The 26,663-nt window shown below is 35.5% G+C and overlaps 1 protein-coding gene across 1 annotated transcript in view; it reads left to right on the forward strand.

Annotated features, from left to right (window-relative positions):
• LOC121409743 (mucin-17-like) overlaps window positions 1-26,663 on the forward strand; it is a 143,850-nt gene that overhangs the window by 91,051 nt on the left and 26,136 nt on the right. The window contains exons 34-53 of the mRNA XM_041601649.1: window positions 329-574; window positions 1,614-1,859; window positions 3,139-3,384; window positions 3,969-4,217; window positions 5,750-5,995; window positions 6,735-6,980; window positions 7,953-8,207; window positions 8,924-9,175; window positions 9,526-9,774; window positions 10,961-11,074; window positions 12,972-13,094; window positions 14,241-14,363; window positions 15,614-15,736; window positions 16,760-16,885; window positions 17,907-18,032; window positions 19,134-19,274; window positions 19,854-20,009; window positions 20,461-20,622; window positions 22,217-22,333; window positions 24,869-25,105. Of these exons, the coding sequence (XP_041457583.1) occupies window positions 329-574; window positions 1,614-1,859; window positions 3,139-3,384; window positions 3,969-4,217; window positions 5,750-5,995; window positions 6,735-6,980; window positions 7,953-8,207; window positions 8,924-9,175; window positions 9,526-9,774; window positions 10,961-11,074; window positions 12,972-13,094; window positions 14,241-14,363; window positions 15,614-15,736; window positions 16,760-16,885; window positions 17,907-18,032; window positions 19,134-19,274; window positions 19,854-20,009; window positions 20,461-20,622; window positions 22,217-22,333; window positions 24,869-25,105 (3,783 nt within the window). The remainder of the gene's footprint in view (window positions 1-328; window positions 575-1,613; window positions 1,860-3,138; window positions 3,385-3,968; window positions 4,218-5,749; window positions 5,996-6,734; window positions 6,981-7,952; window positions 8,208-8,923; window positions 9,176-9,525; window positions 9,775-10,960; window positions 11,075-12,971; window positions 13,095-14,240; window positions 14,364-15,613; window positions 15,737-16,759; window positions 16,886-17,906; window positions 18,033-19,133; window positions 19,275-19,853; window positions 20,010-20,460; window positions 20,623-22,216; window positions 22,334-24,868; window positions 25,106-26,663) is intronic.

Here is a 26,663-nt window from a genome sequence, read left to right on the forward strand (position 1 = left end):
AGATATGTACAAATTCATGTACAAATCTTTTGACCTTGCACTTATTGTCATTTTCTACTCTCCACCCAGATGTAGTTAATGGTTACCCGGTAGGAAGAAATTCCTTGAATGCTTAAGTGTCCAATCAGGTCGGGCATGCTAAACTTTGGGTAATAATAATGTCATCATGTTAAGCAGGACCCGCAGGGTGAACAGTTTTGGAACTGAAGGGACTAACCTTTGAATATATGAGGTTATTATTATTATTCATTAATTCTCTAGTGATTTACCTCTATGTCAGCCAGGTATTATTTTCACTGTAGAAATTGCTCTGTTTTACCTAATACAGTGGATCGTGTACCTCCACAAGTAACATGCCCGCCTGATGAAGTATATGACGTTGAAGTGCCATTGAGTGGAAGAACAGTTACTTTTGGCACTGCAACAGCATTTGACTTTTCTACTGTATCTCTGGTCAGTGTTACACCTCAGACTGGAACTTTCTTCTCCACGGGATCAACTACAGTGACATACACTTACAGAGATACCAGCAACAATGAGGCTTCCTGCAGTTTCTTGGTCACTATTAATTCAGGTAGGAGTACTGCCACTTCAATTCGATGGATTCACTATGTAGTGCGCCATCTATCAGTTGCTGTAAACAGTTATTCGTAATGTCTTTTTTATTCATAATGCAAGATGAGGGTTTTTATTCATAATCTTTACTATAGGGTTATTTTTCTGATTGAATGCAAATCATCAATCCAAAATCAGAGTTTGATACTGAATTAGAAAAATTGTCAATAATTTATCTATTATTTGCTAATCATAAGAAATATTGAGTGCCATGGGTCAGAGTTGCAATTCTTTATAAGGTTTGAGGGTACTTTATTCATTCAATGTTAGGGTCAAAATTAATGTTAAAAGAGATAGAAAATAGAAGAGGGGTGCCTGTTATAATGAGAAAAGTGGTCAATAGTAATTGGTCATGATGAAAGGAGTGAGACACAAGTCATACTTGTAGATAGTCCCTTTTTTAGATAGGAATAAGAGCATCACTAATGGGTATAGAGGGTTGATTTTTATGATTGAGGTTAACAGTTGCTTTTAATTCTATAAAGCACAGGGAAGGCTGAAATCAGAGGAATACATCCCTTAAAATGTTTTGTCCTATATTTTTACAATGCAAAATCCTTAGCCTCTTTTTGTGTCATGCAATTTTTGAGATCACATTTCCGACACCCGAAATTGCAGTTATGAAGTTACTTGACATTTTGTAAGTGTATGTCATGTCCAAAATTGCTTGAAGACTTGATTTCAAGTGCAAATCCTTTGGCCTTGCATTATTGTCATTTTATACTCTTCACCCAGATGTAGTTAATGGTTACCTGGAAGGAAGAAATTCCTTGATTGCCCAATCAGTTTGGGCATGCTAAACTTTGGCTAATAATAATATCATCATGTTAAGCAGGACCCGCTGGGTGAACAGTTTTTTGAAATGAAGTGACTAACCTTGGTAAATATGAGGTTATTATTATTATTCATGCATGCACTTCAAATCCTAGTGATTTACCTGTATGTTAGCCAGGTAGTGTTTTTTTACTATAGAAATTGCATTGTTTTACCCAATACAGTGGATCGTGTACCTCCACAAGTAACATGTCCGGCTGATGAAGTATATGACATTGAAGTGCCTTTGAGTGGAAGAACAGTTACTTTTGGCACTGCAACAGCAATTGACTTTTCTGCTGTATCTCTGGTCAGTGTTACACCTCAGACTGGAACTTTCTTCTCCACGGGATCAACTACAGTGACATACACTTACAGAGATACCAGCAACAATCAGGCTTCCTGCAGTTTCTTGGTCACTGTTAATTCAGGTAGGAGTACTGATACTTCAATTTATATGTTTTTGTTGTATTATGGTGGCTTAAAAAAATCCTTTGTATTTGTAAACTTGGTTGCTTTGTACCAGGGATTACAATTTTTTTAGGCCCAAAATTAATAAAAAGTTTTGTGTCTGACCAATAAAAATTTTAAAAAATAATCATTCTTGTATAAGTGAAGGAGGAAAGGGTAGGCCCGTTTCCGGTACACGTGTACACGCACGGTCAAGTCAGTGCACGTGTACTAAATTCCATCACCGTGTACACGGTACCATCTGCATAAAGCTTGCATGGGATTACAAAGTCAGTGAACAAGCTCACAGTCTCACATTAAATCTTAGTTCTCAGACACTGCACATGTTTTAATTACTAATATGTCAATATAATTCAATTAATCTAGAGTGAGTTCACTTCCAAAATCGTTGATTTAATCCACATTCATTCTGGAGACTGAAGTTTTTGTACCAGAAATGGGTCTGCTCCGGTCTCGAAAGCTCGAAAGCATTGCTCAATCACACTCAGAGCCAATTTGAGAATCACCAATTGCGACAGCGATCATTGCTACAACTTACGTGTTATACGCTCGTACACATGTGCTACAAGCCTACACAACACATGCTCCTCAAATTGGCAACAAAATAATGAAAATCAATCGATAACTTCAGTTCTACTTAATTCTGCAGGGATCTGTGCATGCATGTACGGTACAGTATACAAAATGTGCATCCAACGAGCGTCGGCGCTAGCTAGGGCCCTGCACTGATTATTCTTTTGCATTCTTTATTAATTTAATGCGCTGCTAAGCTGGGTAAACTTTTAATTTGCACCAATTTTTATGAATTGATACTTCAAACTTTTCAGGTAAGCTTTCAAACCATGACGTAGGCTGTAAGACCCTTTTTCATGACATGTTGATGCGGGTCCGTACCGATATGAAAACATAACTCGCTCTCACAGTGTTTACAACGTGTACACATGTACACGACCGAAAAACACGCCGTGTACACGTGCATCAAAAATGGAGTTTCAAAACGGGCCTAGGTAAGGGGACCATACTTTTCCAGATATGTATTAAAGCATTTTCCTACATCTTGGTAGCCATATGAAAGATTTGTGAGGATTATCTTGAGACCAGCCTTCATTTAAAAAAAAAACTAGGATATATTTAGATCACTATTGAAGGACCTGTCATTCTGTGGATATCTCCCTTTGAGGATATTGTCAAATTTTAAGCACAATACAATGCTAGAACTCTGTATTTTTCTCTTCACAGTTGATACGACTAATCCCCAGATAGTGTGCCCACAAGGGTTCACTGAGTCTTCTACTGTGGGTACAGGCGGGACAGTAGTCACCTGGATCTCTGCCACAGCAACAGATAACTCTGGTTCTGTCACTGTCACATCTGATCGTGTTTCACCTATGTTTTTGAACTTTGGAGAGACAATTATCACATACACTGCAAGAGATCCCTCCGGAAATATTGCTATTTGCTCATTTACCATTGTTGTGATAGAAGGTAATGGATTATGGACATTGTTATAAGAGATTTAATTGGTGGTTTTATTTACATGGTCAATCCTGCAACTGCTGATATATTTTTTAATCCTGGCGTCTCCTATCGCGAAGCAGGTCAATGAGAAAACTGAGAGGAAGATTTTTCAATAATTAAATAAGCACAGTTTAATAACACTTTTTTGGTATCAATTCTCAAGTTAATTTCATTAAATAGGGGTTTGCAAGTATGTTTACTATAAACTCATATAGGATTATGACATCATTGGCATCCGGATTCCTTCATTGCAGCCATGCCTTAATTTGGTGCAAATCAAACTTTTTACATCAAAGTAAATAATTGCATCCTGATTATCCAATTAGCGTTAACACTTATGGCATGAATATGGTATCAGATTATTTCGGAGAAGATACTCTTTCAGGCCATATAAAATAATTATATATTCATGATATATTTTCTCCTTAAATTGGAGATTTGTGAGGTACTAAGTTTTTTTTTACTCAGATGGTAGTACAATATTTTTTCTCTATTATTTGTTGATTATTTAGTACAATATGTCTTTGATTTTCATACTTCTTAACTCACAGTTGATAACGTGCCACCTGTTGTAACTTGCCCTCCGGACGTTACTGAAATAGTTGAATTAGGCACTTCTTCCACACAAGTATCCTTTGATACTCCCATGGTTAGTGATAATTCTGGAATCTTCAGCCTTGTACAAGCAAGTCATCAACCTGGAGCTACCTTTACTACAGGAGCAACAACAGTCACCTACACCTATACTGATGGAAGCGGAAACACAGCTTCTTGCTCATTTCAAATCAACATTATTGCTGGTATGTCCATAGTCTCATTTGGGCAATCCTCCATGTCATAATCCCGTACATCACATCTTGGCAAGCCCATTAGTCATTAGGGGCCTGTTGCAGAAAGAGTTGCAATGAATGGCAACTCAAAAAAATTAAGCGCAACTTGATTTTCAACCAATCAACAGTGCGATTAGGGACTTGCGATTGATTTTTTTTTGCTTGCGTTTAAATGCAACCCTTTCTGCAACGGGCCCTAGGACTGTTAGTTAGAATTCCTGCTAAATCTATATATAAGAACCACTATTCATAATGGGTAAGTTTTCATACACATAATTTTGTGAGTCATAAAAGAAAAGTGGGTATTTTTTCATGAAATCACAAGGACCATTATTTAAAATGTCTGCTTATCATAATGCAAGATGGATGGGCAGGTGGGGAGGGTTGAAATCTGCCATGGGGGTTATTTATCTGCAGGAATGCAAATCATAATTAGAAAATTAAGTTGTTATTCTGAAAATGAACAAGTGTCAATTAATTATTGCTTGCTAATCATAAGATACGTTGAGGGCCATGGGTGCAGTAATATATATCTCATTCGCATGTGAATCATTTGCATATTTGCTGCACGATGATGTAACTGACGTCACATAGGATACGCATTGCTGTTGTGTGGTTACAATATGGCGGTCCTGGCCTAGCCTACCTTGTTGCCGGTTTTGCAGTTAAACTGAACAAATAAACATTACATTTTGATGTTGGAACATATTAAGCTAGTACAGGCTTGGCAATGGATGAGAGTCTTAATTAAGAGGGTACTAAGAAATCATTGAATAAGAGGGTAAATATTGATATTGAAACAAAAGTGAAATACAAAAGGGAAGCTAATGTTAATTGGAGAGGGAAACAGGACATAATGGTGCTTGAGGTTTGCTAATAATAATCAAATATTAAAAGAGAGTTGCTATTCATAATCAAGTAAGAGGGTTATTAGAATCAAGTATATTAGAGGGTGTATTTAGTTATGAGAAACTCTTAGCTATTAGTAATCGTTATCCCTTATGATTGCTACTTATAAGGGATAACAGGATTGTTAGTCATGATAAAAAAAGTGGGTTAGTCATGATAAAAAAAGTGGGTTGCATGTAAATTTTGACCAGCAGCCATCTAATCCCATTATGACTAGTGACTCTGCTCCAATTTTGACTAGTTACCCTCTGCTATCATATTATTGCTTGGCAGGTCTTAATGGCCCTCGGTTTCAAGACTTGCAACCCTCTTATTTTAGTATAACAAATAAACTTCTTGTTAGATTATGACTATAGCAACCATCTAATTGAAATGCTTGAACATCCGATGAAGGTGAGCATGCTTAAGCCGGGGTTTTAACAACATTATCTTGTTACGCAGGAACTGAATTGGCTACCCATGGTAAATATGAGGTCTTTATTTTTTCTTACGATTACCTCTATTCATGTATACTTCAAAAACCTAGTGATTTACCTGTATGTTAGCCAGGTATTATTTTCACTATAGAAATTGCATTGTTTTACCCAATACAGAGGATCGCATCCCTCCACAAGTAACATGTCCGGCTGATGAAGTATATGACGTTGAAGTGCCTTCGAGTGGTAGAACAGTTACTTTTGGCACTGCATCAGCAACTGACCTTTCTACTGTATCTCTGGTCAGTGTTACACCTCAGAATGGATTTTTCTTCTCCACGGGATCAACGACAGTGACATACACTTACAGAGATACCAGCAACAATCAGGCTTCCTGCAGTTTCTCTGTCATTGTTAATTCAGGTAGGACTGCTGTTTTGATTTCTTGTGGTTTGTTGTATCATGATGTTGTTTTCAAATAGGCATTTGTATGCGTGAATGTGGTTGCATTGTACCAAGGATGAAAATTCGTCAAGAACCAACATCAATGAAAAAAAGTAGTGAGTCTGACCACTAAAAAGGAAAAGTAATAATCATCCTTGTATTAATGGAGGAGGTATCGGTAACCTAACTTTTCCAGGAGGATTTTTCACAAAGAAGTTTGACTCGACAGTAGGGCGAGTCCTCTTAGCAATATTGTGACCATTGCAGTGATGCCTTCCATATGGTACAGAAGTAGAAATTTAAATGTCACTCTAATAAAGTCATATTTTACTCTATATGGAACAGTACATGTACTTTCCCAAATCTTGTTAGCCATTTGAAAGACGAGCAAGGGTTACCTTTAGGTTGTCCTTTAATTTTCATGAAACTGGGAAAAGGTAGTTGGATTGAATACATGGTTCCCTATGGAAGGACCTCGGGCCCATTTCATAAAGTACTTACAACTGTTGTAACTTTTCCATAATGGCAACTACCATGGTAACAGGGCTCAGCAGCCAATCAGAATCAAGGTTATCATGGTAGTTGCCATAATGGCAAAGTTACAACAGTTGTAACTCTTTATGAAATGGGCCCCCGGTGTGAATGAATTTTTTGGAGGATGGTTTGTCCAATTTTAAGCAAAATGCAGTCCTAGAGCTCTGTATTTTTCTCTTCACAGTTGATACGACTAATCCCCAGATAGTGTGCCCACAAGGGTTCACTGAGTCTTCTACTGTGGGTACAGGCGGGACAGTAGTCACCTGGATCTCTGCCACAGCAACAGACAACTCTGGTTCTGTCACTGTCACATCTGATCGTGTTTCACCTATGTATTTGAACTTTGGAGAGACGACTATCACATACACTGCAAGAGATCCATCCGGAAACATTGCTATTTGCTCGTTTACTATTGTTGTGTTAGAAGGTAAAGGAGAAGGGGTGTTGTAACAGATTTCATGGTCGTTTTATGTACATGAATGGGCGATCCTGCAATTGTTGATATATTGTTGCCCATCATGAAATTCATTTTTCTATTAAATTTTAATTATTGTTTTGTTAAATTTCACCATCATTATTTTTTAGATCCTTCTGTGTATCCATCCTGTTCTTGATCTTGTGGTAATTAAAACATAACAATAACTAATAATCATGTGAAATCTTCCAATATGGTCTGATTATACGTATACGGAGTGACAATGATTTGATAAGATTTGGTGTCACAAGGTCAAAGGCCACAAAGTGAACCTAAAGATTCCAACCAATTTATCATCCAAAGTTCCTTCATCTAAACAAAAATTCAAATGTGCCAATTGATTGTGGTTAAATTAATTGAGCATTAATGAAAAGAATGAGCAAAGGTTTTCTAAGGATGATTTGAAATGTGACCACATGTATCAGTGATTTCCAGATAGTTTTCATTTCTTTATATCACAACTTATGCATCGCTATAATCTATGTCACAATATATGATGCTAAGTTTAACGGTTTTTTACTTTAAAGAAAAAAAATCTATAATTTGTTTCACTGCAACTACTCTATTTTGGCTTTAACATCAATGTGTTTTTTTCCATTTCATTTATTCACGTAAAGTTGATATTGAAATGGGCTTGGTCATTCATAATATCATCCACAGCATAATGAAAGTAGATATTTCACTATAAAATTTCATAAAAATGTTTTATATTATTACTGTCAAATCTGAATCCATCACCTGTCAATGATGAGTGCTGATCTGATGAGGTTAAATATTAGTTAGAATGCATATCTGATTTCTACGTATACAAGGTATATACAAAATAATGCTAGCTGATATAGCTAATATTTTTTTCACTGATATACATGTATACTATGCTAGCTACATCACAGAATCTGTATTTCAATATTCATTTGTTTGTAGTGGACAATGAGCCGCCGTTGATTCAAAACTGCCCTCCTTCGCCGCTCAACACAGTTATTGACTTGGATCAAGCATTTGCTCAGGTGTTCTGGCCACTTGTGCTGGCAACCGACAATTCGGGCATCGAACCTGTTGTCAACCCATCGCATTCCAGTGGGAGTTCATTTCCTGTGGGCCAGACGACAGTCACAATTGAATTTACCGATTCTGCTCTTAACACCGCCCAGTGTCTTTTTGTAGTCAATGTCATTCAGTGTAAGTATTGGAATTGTGAAATATATGAATACCTAAATAATATGATTTATTGGCCTGTCTTTATGAAAGTCATCTGATTGGTCCAGAGTGGGATCATGTATTTAACCATACCAACGTTACAACAAACTTTTGTTGTTACCAAGGGCAACTGGCATAGTAAACAATAACAAATAAAAAAGGTCACTTTATAGTAACAGGCATAGTTAAATATTGCTGAGATCCTTAAGTTTCATCTTAGAAATTTAGAGATCTAAACTTCTGTTCATTAAAGAGATGTGAATAATGTGCTAACATGCTCTAAAATTGCATTTCTACATTTTAATGTTTTCATTAATCTCATTGATAAAAAAATCCAACAGAGGAAATTGGCTGATCTCTGCATATCAATTATTGCACACAAGTAAATTAATATAGGTCAGATTAAGTATAAAAGGTAGTGCAAGACAGAGAAATGACTTTTTGATCTTATATGAAAGAGATGGGTGAAGAAGAAAACATTCAAAATGTAGCAATGCAGTTTTGAAACATGTTTGTTTATCATTCACATCTTTAAAACTCTTGAATAATTATTAAAGAAAGCGAAGCAACTACATTTAGAAATACTTAAGTCCTTGTTCCAAGAGATGGTCATTCTGAACGTTGACCTGGTGATGACTTTATAGCAATCAAAATTTATGTGATAATTGCTTTTTTTAAAATACCTTATGACCCTCCAGCTGATCCAGTCCCACCACTGATAACAGGCTGTCCTGGAGACATAGAAAGATCCATCTCGCTTGAGGCAACAGACACCCCAGTGTCTTGGATACCGCCAAGCGCAACAGATAACGATGGCGAGATCCCAGACTTAATCAGTAACTTTAGCCCTGGAGCTCGATTTTCTCCTGGAGTGTGGAATGTCATCTACACCTCTACGGATAGAGCAGGAAACACACAGCAGTGCCAGTTTTCTATTACTATTTCAAGAGGTATGTCCAAAATATTTTAATTTCAATTTGGTCTGACCCTTCCTCTAGAATGCAGCCCCATACCAAAAATACATGTAACCCATGAAATTACTCCTTTTCTTCCACCACACAAATTAATTTTATTCTTTTTGTTTCAGTCCACTATTCAAATTACTTCTATTTCTGTTATCCTAAATGCACTCCCACACAAAAGAAACCATCTGTAAAGTTAGCAACCCTAGAATTAATCATGTTATCCATGATGGTGTTAGACGATCTGAGAATTAGACTGCTAGAAGACCAAGAGAATTTGAACCACAACTTGAAGCTAATTCTCAACACATTTTTTTTTTACTTTCTTTGTTTGACAGTGGATGATGAACCACCGAGCGTGACTTGCCCTGCAAGCATTCAGCAGATTGTAATAGAAGGTTCCGCCGGTACGTACGTGACGTGGGACCCTCCTGCTGCATCAGATAACTCGGGCACAGTGGAGTTTGTATCGTCCACCGCCAGTTCTGGTGATCTGTTCGCCATTGGACTCAATTCAGTCACATACACCTACTCAGATCCTTCCGGCAACCAAGCCAGTTGCAGCTTCACAGTGACCATTACCTCAGGTATCTCCATGTGCATTAACCTGTTGGATATTGCCTATACTGGAACCTTGTGATTCCTGTACAAAAAATAGGGGAATTACGAGATTCAGTAGTCAACAGGTTAAAGAGAAAGTTCACCCTGACGATAAGTCGGTTTTGATAAAAGCAGAATAAAGGAGAAAAAAATTGGTTTAGGTTTGATGAATATCCATCCATAAGTCGGTTTTGATAAAAGTAGAATAAAGGAGAACAAATTGGTAAAGTTTGATGAATATCCATCAACTAATAATGGACTTATCAATTGACTTTGTGATGTCATACATTATACAAATAGCTCCTACATTATGTCTTCTTGTAAATTTCACAGATTACCATTATCTAAGAAAAAATTGAAATTATTTAATTTTCATACATCCTTTCATTGTAAAATTATTTTCCTTCATTAAGGAATGGAATAACAGAATATTTAACTTACATGATATAGAACCAATTCAATTTGGATGTGGTGTTTTTTTATGGTAATATCTAACTGGGGGGAATTAAGTACACCTGACAAAAGATTATGTTTGCATTGACATAGCAACTCACATTGCTCATTTTATAAGCCATAGGAAGTGCTTTTATTCTTCTTTGAGCCCCCGGTTATGACCACCATCGGTTGAAGTGATCTGAATTTGGATTCATCTGTATCAGAGAGCTGCTCTCATATAACATCACAAATTTAAAAACTTTAAAAATCCATTACTTGCTTTATACTTTGATGAATATTCATCAAACTTTCACCAGTTTTTTCTCTCTGGTTTTCTTTATTGCGAGAGTAAAGATCCCCTTTAAATATGTTTCTTATATCCTTTTTTTTCATGAATATTTCTTTAGCAATTGTTTAGCCTTTTTACTGACAAATAAGCCACCTACAGAAATGGGTATTCCTTAAGTGACTTTTTGGTATACATTCTTCAGATGGTTCTTCTCAACTATGAACAATGTAGGCATAATATTAAAAGCATCGCAAAGGTTTGTCGTGTTTGAAATCATATTTCTGATCAAGATATGACAAAAATTGAACAATTCTTGTGCTGTTTCTTGGACGTTATTTGTATCGACTTGTATCCATTAATATTGTTTCACACATTTTGTATATTCTTTTGTCATTCATCATGAAAGACAAATTAAGTTACCATTAAAAGAAATAACCATGTTCTCCTAGGTTCGCCGTGCAACCCGAATCCCTGTCAAAATGATGGCCTATGCGTACCGACAGATCTTACAAGTTACCAGTGTATCTGCACAGAATGCTTTACAGGGACTAACTGTGAGACAAGTAAGCAACTGAGATTGAATTAGTAAGAAAAGATAAGTAGAGTGCTAATGGATGAGTACAATGAATATGTTATGTTATATTTGTTAATTTTATCAAACTTTTTGCTCCAGGATCAATTCCTACTAAGTTCATATTAAAGCCAATAGAGCCAATATATTTCTTGTATTGCATTCTCAGCCATTCAATAAAAAATGACTATATTACTTTTTTAATAGATTCATTTATTCATCATTATTAAAGATTCACTTCATTGAAAGAATGCAAAACATCTTTTGATCTTATAATGAAATAATTCCTCATCTTATATCTTTATGTAATGTAAGTTATGTAATAGTCCATTATTATATGAAATCATGAATGATTATGTAATTTAATCAAAACAGGTCATAGTAGCAAATTTGCATGTAAATATAAGATAAAAAATGATTTTGATGAGATTGGTCGCAGGACCAGTAGCATATCTATTTTGACTTGTATTCTAATTATGTTCAGTGATATGGTCTTCGTATTAGGAGTAATAGTTTTTGTCTCACCTGCGAAGCAAAGTGAGACTATAGGCGCCGCTTTTCCGACGGCGGCGGCGACGGCGTCAACATCAAATCTTAACCTGAGGTTAAGTTTTTGAAATGACGTCATAACTTAGAAAATATATGGACCTAGTTAATAAAACTTGGCCATAAGGTTAATCAAGTATTACTGAACATCCTATTAGAATTTCATGTCACATGACCAAGGTCAAAGGTCATTTAGGGTCAATGAACTTAGACCATGTTGGAGGAATCAACATCGAAATCTTAACCTGAGGTTAAGTTTTTGAAATGTCATCATAACTTAGAAAATATATGGACCTAGTTCATGAAACTTGGACATAAGGTTAATCAAGTATTACTGAACATCCTGCATGAGTTTCACGTCACATGACCAAGGTCAAAGGTCATTTAGGGTCAATGAACTTTGGCCGAATTGGGGATATCTGTTGAATTCCCATCATAACTTTGAAAGTTTATGGATCTGATTCATGAAACTTGGACATAATAGTAATCAAGCATCACTGAAAGTTTTGTGCAAGTTTCAGGTCTCATGATTAAGGTCAAAGGTCATTTAGGGTCAATGAACTTTGGCCGAATCGGGGGTATCTGTTGAATTACCATCATAACTTTGAAAGTTTATTGGTCTAGTTCATTAAACTTGGACATTAGAGTAATCAAGTATCACTGAATATCCTGTGCACGTTTCAGGTCACATGACCAACGTCAAAGGTCAATGAACTTTGGCCGAATTTGGTGTATCTGTTGAATTACCATCATAACTTTGAAAGTTTATGGATCTGATTCATGAAACTTGTACATAAGAGTAATCAAGTATCACTGAACATCCTGTTCGAGTTTCAGGTCACATGATCAAGGTCAAAGGTCATGTAAGGTCAATGAACTTTGGCCATGTTGGGGTTTTTTGTTGAATAATCATGTATCACTGAACATCTTGTGCGAGTTAGAGTAGTATTCAAAGTGAGCACTGCTGCTATATTGAACCGCGTGATGCAGGTGAGACGGCCAGAGGCATTCCACTTGTTTTTTTAGGATACATTTATTTATCAAATAAAAAGGATCAACTTCACTATCCAAAAAATCAAATGATATACGGGAATATCATTTTTGACAAGTCATTGGTGTAATTACTTACACGTATGGTGTATTAAAAACAGTCCAAGCACCGGTTACCAATGCACTGAATTTTCCAACAGTATGTACACTGTGTGCATACATTTTAATTGTACCCATACTATAAGGTGTACTATTTGTATACTTGTACCTTACCCAAGCATTTGTTTAGGTCCTGTTTACAATGATGCATGTTTGACTGATTGAAAAAATGTGTGATATTTTTCCTTATTCAGACCTCAATGCATGTGTCAACAATCTCTGTGAGAATGGAGCAATCTGCATCCCAGATCCAGGATCATGTACCGATTACAGCTGCCAGTGCACCGATTGCTTTACAGGAAGATTCTGCAATTTACGTAAGTTTCTTCTACATGTTCTTTCTGCCTTTATTTTCTCCATACTAAAGCATAGACTGTGCTTACTATATTGCATATGACATATTATGGGGATGTTACGTTCATAACGTATCATCCTGGCAAAAAGTATAAATTATTAACGTCTGACAGAAAGTCATAACCAACCATTCTGAGGTGTTTAATGATTGTTTTTGTGGCCCAAACATGGAGTAGTGTGTGTGCAGCGCTTTGCTACCAAACGGAGAAGGCGCTATATCAAATGAACTTTGAATTGGATTGGAGTTTGTTGTCTTACAAAGTGGCCATTATGAGGCAGGCTGTGGTACATCCAAGCAAAGAAACCCATGTGGTATTATTTGGGGTTTTTTTAATACTATTTCGAAAAATATCCTAGTATCTTTCTGAGGATTTACCATCAGATACAGTAAAATTCATTATGCTGCTAGTCGCATATTCATTAAACATATTTTGTTGCATTCCTCCACAAAGGCTGTTAGCACGTTGCCTTCCCGCACAAAGGCTGTTATCGTGCAGTGAACAGTGTGCACTGGCAGTTTTTTTGCAGGAAGGCAACGTGTAGTCCGTGCTAATGGCCTTTTTGCAGGTTTAACAGCCTTTGTGCGGGAAGGCAACAATAATAGCATTTGATGGTAATAATGACATGATGATTAGTATTACTTGTATGGCACCATTCATGTATGTCTGTTTAATTACATTCAAAATATTGTATTCTCTTCCAAAAAGCTGACATATTTTTTCAACAATCAGTTCGTTTCTGTTTTCTTTTACCAAATACCCTCTGTACCACTTGACTCATGTGAAAACCATTTCAAAATATTGTCTACTCTTCCAAAAAACTGACATATTTTTTCAACAATCAGTTCGTTTCTGTTTTCTTTTGCCAAAATGCCATCCAAAGCACTTGGCTCGTGTGAAAACCATTTCAAGATATTGTCTACTCTTCCAAAAAACTGACATATTTTTTCAACAATCAGTTCGTTTCTGTTTTCTTTTGCCAAAATGCCATCCAAAGCACTTGGCTCGTGTGAAAACCATTTCAAGATATTGTCTACTCTTCCAAAAAGCTGACATATTTTTCAACAATCAATTTGTTTCTGTTTTCTTTTGCCAAAATTCCCTCCATAGCGCTTGACTCGTGTGAGAACCATCAGTGTCAGAACGGTGGAGGCTGTACAGTGGATCCCCTGAACTGTGTACTCTACACCTGTACCTGCCCTCTGTGCTTTACTGGCCAATTCTGTGAACAGGGTAGGAGTTGTTTTTAACTGTTTTTTTTTACATGCTGCTGTCGCCAGCTAGCACAATTCATCTGGCATGATTGTAGTTGATAATATGCCAAGGGTGTTTCATAAAGCTGTTCATGAATTACGAGCAACTTTACAAACGACTGATGATCACTTGGTGCTTAATAAACATCAATGAAAATACGATGTATACCATTTGTCATAAGATTGGATCACTAGATGTTTGTAAAGTCCCATGTAACTTACAAACAGCTTTAGGAATTGCTCACGAGATCAGAGTTTGTTTTGGTCACATTCACTTGACTCTTTTTTTTTGTAGACATAGAGACATCCAGCCAGGTACTTCAAAATTATTAACCAGTTACCTACTGAATAATCCAATTTTCATAATTTTTTTTAAGGGACTGCATGGTTGCCACTCAGGTTTGGTCAGATTTGGTTCCAGTTAGATCCTGAAATGACCAGGGCCCTGTCTTTTAAAGAGTTACGATTGATCCGATCAATCGCAACTATGGACGGCCAGCAATGTCAACATCTCTTATGCATGTTTGTTCAAAATATTTTCTAGCTATGATGTATATTCATGCATCATTGTTTTCTTGAAAATTCACTGTGCTTCTCCTTGCATACAAAGGACATTGTGCAAATTTGTTTTAGAAAAAATTATGACACTGATGGATTTCCATAGTTACCCAGATGGACCCTGTCAGTTGCAAAATTTCCCCAAGATAATCATCAGTTAAATATAACACGTGAGGAATTAACAAAAGCAGGACAAAAATCTCGCATAAAGTAATTAGTGTTTTCCATTATTAAACTGCTTTATTCTATGAGTAAAAGGGGTGCTTACTAGATAACTTTCATTTGCCTTCTGAAAAAGATCACTTTCAACCAGTATTTGATAACACATTTTTTCATGTGTTCTTGAATAATGATGTGTCATGTTTTTGAGTAAATTATATTTGATCAATATTAATCTTATGATGAGCATTCATTCAGATAGCTACATATACATGCATCTATGAACTGACTTCAATATGTTGCATATTTTACTTAAAACAAAACCAAGATTAATCTTCTAATTTAGTAAACCACAAATCTAAAACTAAAGAAATCAATCAGTAGAAAGGGGGATGGTATGTCTGACACTAATGAATGCGTACATTAGGATTTGACCTTTCCAACATGTTTCATTTCCGCCATTTTAATACAGACATGTAATTATTGTTTCCTTTTCTCCCTTTGATTGATTAGAGGTCAGTGCTTGTACTTTCAATCTGTGTGCCAATGGAGCAAACTGCGTTCCAGTTGGGACAATCTGCACCGAGTATAAATGCTCCTGTCCTGGCTGTTACACTGGCGCTTACTGTAATGAATGTGAGTTTGGACTTAGACTTATACAATATTCCGATAGTCATGGTTTATTAAACTTAGACTTAGACTTGTACAATATTCCGATAGTCATGGTTTATTAAACCTGAGTTAGCTTACATTACACTTTTCTGGAGCCCCAGTTTTCAACTCATTCACCAAGTGAAAAACGATTTCTTATTCTGCTGCAAAAAGTTGTAAAAAGATTAAATGAGTCATGAATTTGGAAGAATGGGAACTAACAAAATATCATGATTTTCAATGAATTGATTGATACATTATAGCTGTTACAAAATCTGGAAGAAATATTATGAAGCCCTGCATTCCATAGAAGTGTGGTTAGGTTTCATTATCAGAATAACATCTGATGTCATTTACACTCCTAAGATAAATCTTACTCTCATGAGATATGAATAATTGTTTGAGGTATGAGCTTCTAGCTTGGCTCATGAATGAATATTGGGGGTAACAATGATCTGATGAGAATTATAGGCATGAAGTTCAAGGTCAGATGTCACAGAGGTGTATAATATAAAAAAAAGTTGTTGTAGTGATAAATAAAGAATCCTTTATTGGATCAAATTCAAACTAGGCCCATGGGTAGATTGAGTTGGCCCATTAGTGGATTTGAGTGAAGGCGATCTGATGTGTCTTGGGGTCACAGCATTGAATGTAATGGAAGAACTTGTATATCTATTAGATAGATTATCATTAAACTTGGTTCTTAAATTCATATGGAAGTGAAAATATGATAGGCTTATTAATTAAGTTAATTGAATATGCAATATATTTTCAGACAGTGATGTAGGAATAAATTTTGACTGTGTGCATTTGAGAAGCCATTTATTTTTAGATTTTGCATTATTTAATAATTTCATCTTTTGACTCTGGTTTTAAAACGAATAGGTTTACTATCTAGTGTGCTACACAATCACAGTAGACATAATTGTAAATTGATATCATTGTTAAAAAAAAATCAGTATGAAATTGTGTGTATTTTATATCGTGTTTGGTTCTCATTCCCTACAGTACGGGATCCTTGCTTCAACAATCCATGCATGAACGGTGGCATATGCTCTGCTTTGAATGATGGAAACTGTTTCTCCTACACCTGTGAATGTTCCGGGTGCAACACTGGCTACAACTGTGAAATCAGTAAATAAATTGTTTGTATTGCAGGGAAAATTTGGGGTTTGGGGGTGATATCACACCCATGGCCCATTACTCCCTCTAAAATTCTTAGAGGATGTAATATATGATGTTAAACAATGTATCCAAATATTAAACAATGTATCTGAATATCTTTTCTGAAATGATCATATTTCATGAAAGGACTTGTCGGACAAATTATCCAAGTCCCATTTTATCCAACAATTTCCGTAGTAACATCGCTCCTCAGCCAAACAAAATCGAGGAAAGTTGTCAGATCTGACAACTTGTTGGACAAAAATGTTGATGAAATGCTCCCCTGGTCTTGAAAGTATGAAATTTGTATTTGATTCCTGATCATAAGTTGAGTATTCTTGTGCATATGCATATTTTGCATTCTTTGAACCAATACACACCATGAATAATTGTAAATTGTGAATCTTAATTCAATTCACACTTACTGCCTTAGGTTTGTTATATTTCTTGCAGTACATGCCGTTTTCCCCTGATATGAATATCAACCTTCAAAACAGTGGGGGAAAATGAATGTTCATTTCCCATTATACTTTTTGCCCCAACTGTGATCAATGTTTGTTGATTCCAAATTTCACTTTTGCACAATGAATATTCTGTTTGTGGTCACTTTTTCCTGCTCGCAGAGTATGAATTTAGAAATAATTCCTCTTCTATAGCAACTCAAGTTGCATTAAGTTCTCTTCATTTGATGATGGATAAAAAGATTCAACCAAAAGCTTTCTGTGGATATTATGTGGACCATAATTAGATTGTCATCAAGACAATCAGTTAGTACCAGTATCATCATAATTTGTATTCCTTATAATCATTCACTTTTAATACTCCAAGAACACATGGGACATATAGGAGAGCATTTTACCCGGCCCAAACGTTTGATAGGTTCGATACAAAATGCTATTCGTCATGAACAAAAGCAGGAAATATAGCCAACATGCAGCAGCTATTTGATTTTTTTCCATTGCTGTATTAAACTTATTTTCTTCTTGTATAGCAATCCCATCCCCTTGCTCTGGAAATCCTTGTCAGAATGGAGGAAACTGTCTGAGCATCCAGGGACAGTGTGCTGCTTATCAGTGTCAGTGCCCAGCAAACTTTGGTGGTCTTCATTGTGAAAATGGTAAATATTTTCAATGCGTTAATGGTAAAGATCACATCTGGCTTGAGGTTTTTTTTTAAATCAGATCTGGTGCTGTTATTTCTATTTCGAATAGTAGAAACACATCCATCAATCTATCTAGTTACACTGTACATGTATTTGTAAATTAACCCCTCCCCACCCCCTCCCACACAATTTTTTTTTTATCTGAATGAATAGAGAAAAATCAAATCAGCATAATGCTGAAAAGTTTGTTGTTAAAATCTAGATAAAAAGTTTTTGAAAAAGTATTTCATTTCAATACTTTGCCAGATTTCACAAATCAGATATATGCTCAACAAAGGTGATATGCAAATAAGAGAGTCACTGATGTTATGCAATTACAACTTCTTTCGTATATCGTTAATATGGCATACTTCAATTTTCATTTTGAGAAGAGTTGGGTGATGAATAAATTTGACTTGTATTTGAATCATAATGAGTTGTATCAATTGTGACAGATCAGTGTAACCATCTTTTTATTTACAGGATAATAAAATGTGGAAAAATTTTTGATTGTGTGACATCATTCGCTCTCTCATTTGCATAATGCCTATGATCTATACACTTTTTTGTAAAATTAAGCAAATCTTTTTAGTATGATAACTTTCTTTGTATATGATTTTAATGAAATATTAAGTAACCAAGATGAAACTTAGCAGTCCATAGAAATATGGACTGGTATTCTTGTTTAGTGTGAACTTTAACCCAGGTTTAACTTATGAGAATACAATTTAATCAGTTTTAGAGTTAGTTTTGAATTAGAAGGAAAATGTTATGAACAAGAATTAAGTAATTAATGAAAAAAAAAGCCATTTCCATAATTCTGCTCCTTTTCTCAAAATTCTTGGAATTTAACCATATTGGGTTTTAGATTTAAAAAATTATATTTTATGATGTAAGATAATAATAAGAATATTAAAGATTATTTTTCAAAATATGAAATCTGATATGAACAGTCACCTTTCCCCCATGTACATTTACTACTCAAGTTTTGTCCTTTAAAGCCAATCTACAATCAACATATCGTCATTCTTGTTGTTTTTGTATTGTAAATATAATTACCCTTTTCTCTTACCCCAGTGGTTACAACTAATCCGAATCCCTGCAATAGTTTCCCCTGTCTGAATGGGGCAGAGTGCCTTACCATGGACAGCACGTTCTACACCTGTCTGTGCCGTTCTGGCTTCGCTGGTATTGACTGCCAACAACCCACATTACCTGGTGAGTGTTTATTGATGCTCCTTGCCAGGGATTTCAACAACTAAACTGCCGAAATCCTTGCATCTGGGGAGCATTCCATCAACATTTTCCGTTAGACAAGTTGTCACATCAGACAAATTTCCTTTTATTCTTCTTGGCTGACAAACATTTAGTGTGGTAAATTGCAGGATCAAATTTCTCAGCGAATGTTGCCAACCAGTTATTCATAAAATGCTCTTGTGAACTTCATATTTGTAGGCAAATGAGTTTCCAAACTTTTCTGTAAATTACTATAAATCCAAACTAGAGCAGTGACATTGCACATGCATTGATATTTTTATTTATATTTTTATTTGTCAATGATGTTGTTGTAAAGTTGTTCCAATAATTTTTTTATCCCACTTTCATGAATAATGACTGTTCATTCAAGTAGAGTAATCCATGATCTTGTAAAGTAACTCATTGGCCCAAATTGCCATTGATGGTTTTGAATCATTCTGTTGTCGGAATGATGGTTTGTACAGATTCTTGCAGTAAGCCAAGTAAACAATGAATAGCATTTTCTCTGATTTCTTTGTTTTGAACTGTTTATGTTTTCAGGTGGCCAGGCAACTGATCTCTGTTTGACTAACCCCTGCCAGAATGGAGCGACCTGTGTGGCCAGTTACCACAGCAGTAATCGTAACTTTTACCAGCCTCAGTATTACTGCATATGCAACAATGGCTTCACGGGAACAAACTGCCAGCAGCAGACAGGTACATGTATGTTCTTAACTGGGGTGTTGTTGTAGGGGGAGGGGGGACAGGGGACAGTTGGCCTGAGATTTTTCAATCAGTGTTCATGGATAGCATTTGACTGAGAAGGGAACACTTGGTAACATAATAAATATCATTAACTGATAATTTACTGATATTTTTACTTGCTCCCATAAAGCAGCTTTATATTTGTGAGGTTGCTTCTGCTACATTCTTATTTGGTGAATATGATTGTGTTGGTCATGGGGAGGCAACAACTCCCAATCCCTCTTGCATCTCTTCACAATGTTTCTGTGCCAACTGACTTTCCTCATAACTGTAAAATGCATTCCCCTCAGCGGTTCATCATTGTGGTGTCATCAGAACACTGAATTTTATGTGCAATCTTTGCAATGGATTTCCATTGGTTCCTACCTGACCTTAAAACATGACCCTCCACACATTTCCACAGCATTCTCCCCGAATGAAGACATCTGCAATGTTGTACGACCTGAAAGACCCGACTGTCAGGGTGGCGCACCTTGCTACAACTCCTATCAAAGCTTCACCAGTGATGTTGACTACTACTGTGACTGCCCTATTGGCCTCACTGGGCACAACTGTGAAACAATTGGTAAGAACATCATTTACTTTTATGTTTCAGCCATCCGCTTTATATATATATATATATATATATATATATATATATATATATATATATACATGTATGTGTAGAATTTCATTTAGTGATCAACAAGGAAAAATGCAAAAGGTCCATATTTTCAAAAGAGGTTTCAACAAAACCATGGTATAAAGCAATGGACTGCTAGTATGCAGATTTCTTGTGTTATTTAAGGTGCACTTTCTATAACTAATGTACATCCATGGTACATTTGAAACCTGTTTTTGAGAAAACAGGACAGAGTCCAAATGAAACAATATATTCTGTTATATTTTTTTGTAAAAAAGATGTCGACTAGCTTTCACGGTCACAATTAAGCTGATTTTTTTCTAACAAATGGAGTGCTGTGACCAATATAGGGTAGAGAATTTTAAGAATCAAAGTTTATATATCAACACTTTTGCATTATGGTTTGGTAGAGGGTTTCCTTACAATGTAGGATACACGTGACCCAAATGGTATCCCAACCTCTCCTGGATACCAAGTGATCTCCTAAGTGGAGTGGAATTTATAAAAAAAATATTGAAATATGAAGGCCTGTCTTCTGAGTTTAGAATAGAAGCCAAATATATTTCCACCACTTGTATTTCTGTCAGTGAGAAATTTTCTTTTATTAAACCAAGACATTTTCAGGCTAATTTGTCAGAATTATGCATGTACTTGCATGACATAGGTTAATGATGTGGTGAATATGATTGCACTAATAGTGTTGGAACTACGTTGCCCATCACTAGTCGAGTTAAACAATAGGGCCAGCAGACAGTGTACTTTCTACAATTGTTTGACTGCCATTAAAATACACATTACCTGTTTTGTTGATTATACTAAGGCAAGTTGTCAAACGTCTGGGCCGCATCTGGTGGCAGGAATCCAACTATATGAAGGTGCTATTCATCTTTTCATTGCAACTTTCCTGCATTGCCATTTACCTTGTCCATGATAAGATGTGAGGATTTGAGACAAAAAGCCACTTGCAGGATTCCTCGCAAGACTTTTGACAAAGTGCCTGATTAGGTACAAACTGGCCCGAATTCACAAAGGTGATTTCTAAAATTGAACCCATGGTTTATACAAATTTCCTGTATAAATTACACTTATTTACCATGTATATTAAAGAATGTCCAATGCTGATGCTCGCTTTTGTCACAGTGCGCCATTTTGACGCCTGTTGCCATGGTTATCCACACTATTTTATTCGTGAGTCTTCTGTTTTGAATTAATGATTCCACTCTTCAAACAGTGGACTCATGAATAAAACAGTGTAATTGACCATGGCAACAAGCATCAATTTGGCACACTGTGACAAAAGAGCGCATCAGCACTTGACATCTTTTAATATATGTAGTAAATAAGCTTAATTTATACAGGAAATCTGCATTAACAATGGGTTCAACCAATGGTTTTAAAAACTACCTTTGTGAGTTCAGGCCACTATCTTGTATAAAATCTGTATTCTAATTCCTTTAACTGCTCCACAAATTGGAAATATTCTTTGACATTGATTTAAGATACATGTACCTCTGTCACTCTCTATATTCTAACGCAGCTCCAAACCCATGTGAAAGTAATCCCTGTCAGAATGGAGGAAACTGTCTGCCCTTCAAGTTATACTACACCTGCTCATGCCCCCAGGGATTCCTGGGAGATCGCTGTCAAACATCTAGTGAGTTATTCTTCTTATGACTTATCTTCTTAATCTATCGTGCAAGTAAATATGTGAACGCAATTACTCTCTAATGTCTGCATGTGATTATCTAGAATTTATTGTACAATAATATTGCTCTTTAACTTAACAATTCCATAGAAAAATAAATTGAAGCAAGTGATTATGAGAAACTTGGTTTCTTTCCATCTGGTATTTTCTGTTGTCAATTGCAGTATAGTTGTTACGAAAAAAAAATTCATGATTAAATGGAAATTGTTTTTTATTTGAAAAGAAAGTCTGGGATGAAACCATCAAATATGTTAGCATGAAACTTCTTTATTTTTTCAAGCTTTTTTATTTCCCCCATATAGGGCATATATTTGCATTAACATTTATGTAATTGACTAAATACAATGATATAATTGACTAAATACCTAGCATATCATACACACATAACATAATTTTGAACAAAGTAAAGGCCTACAGGGAGTTTCAAACAAAAAGCAACCGATCCTAGAGTGGCCATGTCCTACACCCATCCGTTCCGCCGCCGACACATGCAGCAGCAAAGAACAAATGAGCATCGAACAAGGCCCCTCCAACAATAATTGATCACCTCTCACCCGAAACACACTGCAAAATCGTCATGAAAATATGTTTACATTAAACAGAAATACATATCAAGGTCCGGAAAACTTATTACAAAATGACAAGAATTCTTTCGAAATTTACCCATTTTTTATCAAATTTATGTGTTTTGTTTTCATAATATTAATTTATCTCTCACTTTTTGTAACATTTTCTTATGTACATGTATCGTTTAATTTTCTCAAAATTAGGTATGGTCTTTTCAACACGAGCAGAGTATACTTGTTGTTTCGTCCAAATTATTAAACAATTTAAAGCATCGTTTCTTTTTTCTGTGAAACCAAACAAAACATGTACAGCAGAAAGATTTATTCTAAAGCTTGTTAAATTGTATAACCAGTCTGTAAATCGTTCCCAGATAAGATTTACCCCATGACATTGATAAAAAAATGTATAGCGTTTTCTTCTTCCCTTCCACAAAAAGAGCATTTTGCATCTACAGTTATTTTAATCTTTACAAGATCCTTATTCAAATATAATATCTTATTTTTTAGTCGGTACTGAAAGTACCTCGTTGTAGTATAAGTTGTACATCGAAACATCATTTTAAAATAATTGTTCATAACTCTGGTGTCCATCGAAATGCCATTGACAAGCCATCTATTACACAATTTAATCAAGTTATCATCATTTTCTTTTAACATGATATAATATACATGTCTACATCCATTTTTGTCCTTCAGTAAATGAGAGATATAAGCAGGGCATAATGGTTCATTAGATTTTGTATTACACATATTCAACTGAGCTTTATACTTACATTTAATAATCTGACATAGGACATAATAATGAAGAGACTGAATTTTGATTGAAAATCTTTTTTCACACTCTTCTCTTTCCAAAAGTTTTCCATTTTCATCTAATAAATCGTTGATAAATCTAATGCCTTTGTCCCACCATTCCTTTAAGAATATACCTTTTCCATCAATTTTTACATCAGAATTGTACCATAAAGGAATAGCCGGCCAAAAAAGAGAAGTACACTGAACATTTCGAATAAAGGAGGAAACTATAATAAAAATTTCCTTCCAAAAACTGTTTCGGACCATGAGTGATATTTTAGTGAAACAAATATCCCCTCTACCCCATTCTAATGTTACTAACGGTTTCGAAAATGCTTACATTAAATGAGAAATTTCTTCACATGAATTTGACAGTATTCTTCTTATCCAAGACAGATTCAAAGCTCTAGAAAAGTGTCCAACATCGATCATTTTAAGTCCACCATTTTCATAGTTACAAACAATCTGTTTCCTGCTTACTTTGTTGGGTTTCCACTTCCATATAAATTTGTAAAAAGACACATTTACTGATATTCGAAGATGTTCAGACGGATTTGGAATAGACATGAATAAATGATTGAATTGTGAAACAAGCAATGATTTGAAAATGATTACATGACCAAATACAGAAATATTACACTTTGACCATGATATCATTTGTCTTTTTAGTTTATCAAATACTCTATCATAATTGAAATCTGGGAGATTTTTCAGATCAATACAGAAATCAATTCCTAAATATCTAACAAATTTCATGTTAATCAACGTTATATCAGTCCCAGGCAAATCAATCTGAATAGTTTTTTTCAGAAACTTCATCTCTTAATGTAAAGTGACCTTTTCTGTTAATAAATGCATTTAGTTATGCCTAGATGCATTGAGAAAATGTTTGTAGACATACATGTAAGAATGGGGTCATTTAAAAAAATTTTTTTACTAAATCTTGTCCCCACATTTTTCTAATCTGTTCATGTGTTTATACTAATTTTTAAAACTGTTCGATATTGTATTTGTTTAAATTCTGTCATGCAATTTTGTTTGTTTGATTTTTTATGGAAATGTGGAAAATAATTTTGAACAGTAGCAGAAATCCCTCATAAACTTCTTTACTACTTCCCCTCAGCCGATATAACGGTACCAGCTATTTTGAACTGCCCTGCTGATATTGAGGTGCAAGTTGCATTTGGTCAGACCATGGCCTTTGCTACATGGCAAGAACCTACATCACCAGACGGTAACAGGGTCTTCCGTTCCGACGCTCCATCAACGCTCTTCCCACTCGGCACAACCTCTGTGTCCTATGTCTTTGAGGATGTCTCTGGGAATAGGGCTTCTTGCACCTTCTTTGTTATAGTATCAGGTTCGTAGTTTTTTATCAACTGGCATTGATTTGTTAAGCTTTGTAGCAAAAATAGAATGACTAACATGAGTCACATTAAATAGTGTAGAAGTATTTTAAAAGATTGCAGGAAAGTAGTAAAGTTATTTAGAAATTGAAGCGTACAGTGCCGCATCAGTAATTGAAGTAAAAAAGTGAAAGTAGTCAATTACTGGTTTGATAGTAGTAGTAGCAGTATTATTAGCGTTATTATGGAGCGTTGTGGCCCAGTGGATTAGTCTCCGGACTTTGAAACAGAGGGTCGTGGGTTCAAATCCCAGCCATGGCGTAATTTCCTTCAGCAAGAAATTCATCCACTGTGTGCTGCACTCGACCCAGGTGATGTAAATGGGTACCGGCAGGAAGTAATTCCTCAAAAAGCTGTGTGCGCCTTAATCGGTTGCCTAGCTTAGCCGGGGTAATAATAGCAGTGCCTTTTTAAAAGCGCCATGAGCACCGAAAGGTGGACCTGTGCGCTATATAAGTAGCCACCATTATTATTATTATTATTATTATTAGAAGTGGTAGTAATAGTAATAGTTAGCAGTAGTAGTAGTAGTAGCAGCAGGAGTAGTAGTTGTTGTAGTAGTAGTAGTAGTAGTAGTAGTAGTAGTAGTAGTAGTAGTAGTAGTAGTAGTAGTAGTAATAGTAGAAGTAGTAGTAGTAGTAGTAGTAGTAGTAGTAGTAGTAGTAGTAGTAGTAGTAGTAGTAGTAGTAGTAGTAGTAGTAGTAGTAATTTTTTTTTTATTTTTTTTTATTTATTCATTTTCCAACACATGGGCTGGATAGCCCTCTTCAGCCTAGCGGCTGTTCTTCTGAGGGGTCCAGATATTAAAAACATACAAAGTAGATAGATTACAAATGAAAAATACTTTACATACGTGAAAAATACATTGTAGCAAACAATAAAATACAAAAACACATAACAAAAATCATCAAATTATTACCATTAAAAAAATGGGGAAAGGGGGAGGGGGGGGCATGCAAACAGGGAAGTTAATCCTTGAGGTCATTCAGTACGTTTGATAGGCCTAGAGTGTTTATTTTCCGTCTAAATGTATTTAATGGGGTTTCAAATGGAATGTGTTTTGCAAGGGAATTCCACACCTTTGCACCTCGGAAAAGGAAACGTCTTTTTCCGAATTCGGTTTTGGGCAAATTTAATGTTAACTGCATATTACCGGATCTGGAATTATAATTGGATTTACGGTAAACAAATATCTCTTAAATAATTGGGACCTAAATCATGTAACAATTTATACATTAATATTGCCAGCTGTTTAGTTCGGCGAATCTCTAAGTCGTCAATGTTTAAAGTTGAAAAAATAGATTTAGTTGGAAATAAATAGTGAACTTGTAGAACGGTTCTTAGAGCCCTATTTTGTAAGGTTTGTAATCTTTTACAATTAGTCTTTGAGGTATTTCCCCATACAGAGGCACAATAGTCAAAATATGATTGAATGACCGATTTATAAAATACCATTGCAATTGTTTTACTGATGTAAGGTCTTATCCTCTTAAGAAGATATAAACTTTTTAC

This window comes from Lytechinus variegatus, chromosome 2 (assembly GCF_018143015.1).
Source record: "Lytechinus variegatus isolate NC3 chromosome 2, Lvar_3.0, whole genome shotgun sequence".
Classification (NCBI taxonomy): Eukaryota; Metazoa; Echinodermata; class Echinoidea; order Temnopleuroida; family Toxopneustidae; genus Lytechinus; species Lytechinus variegatus.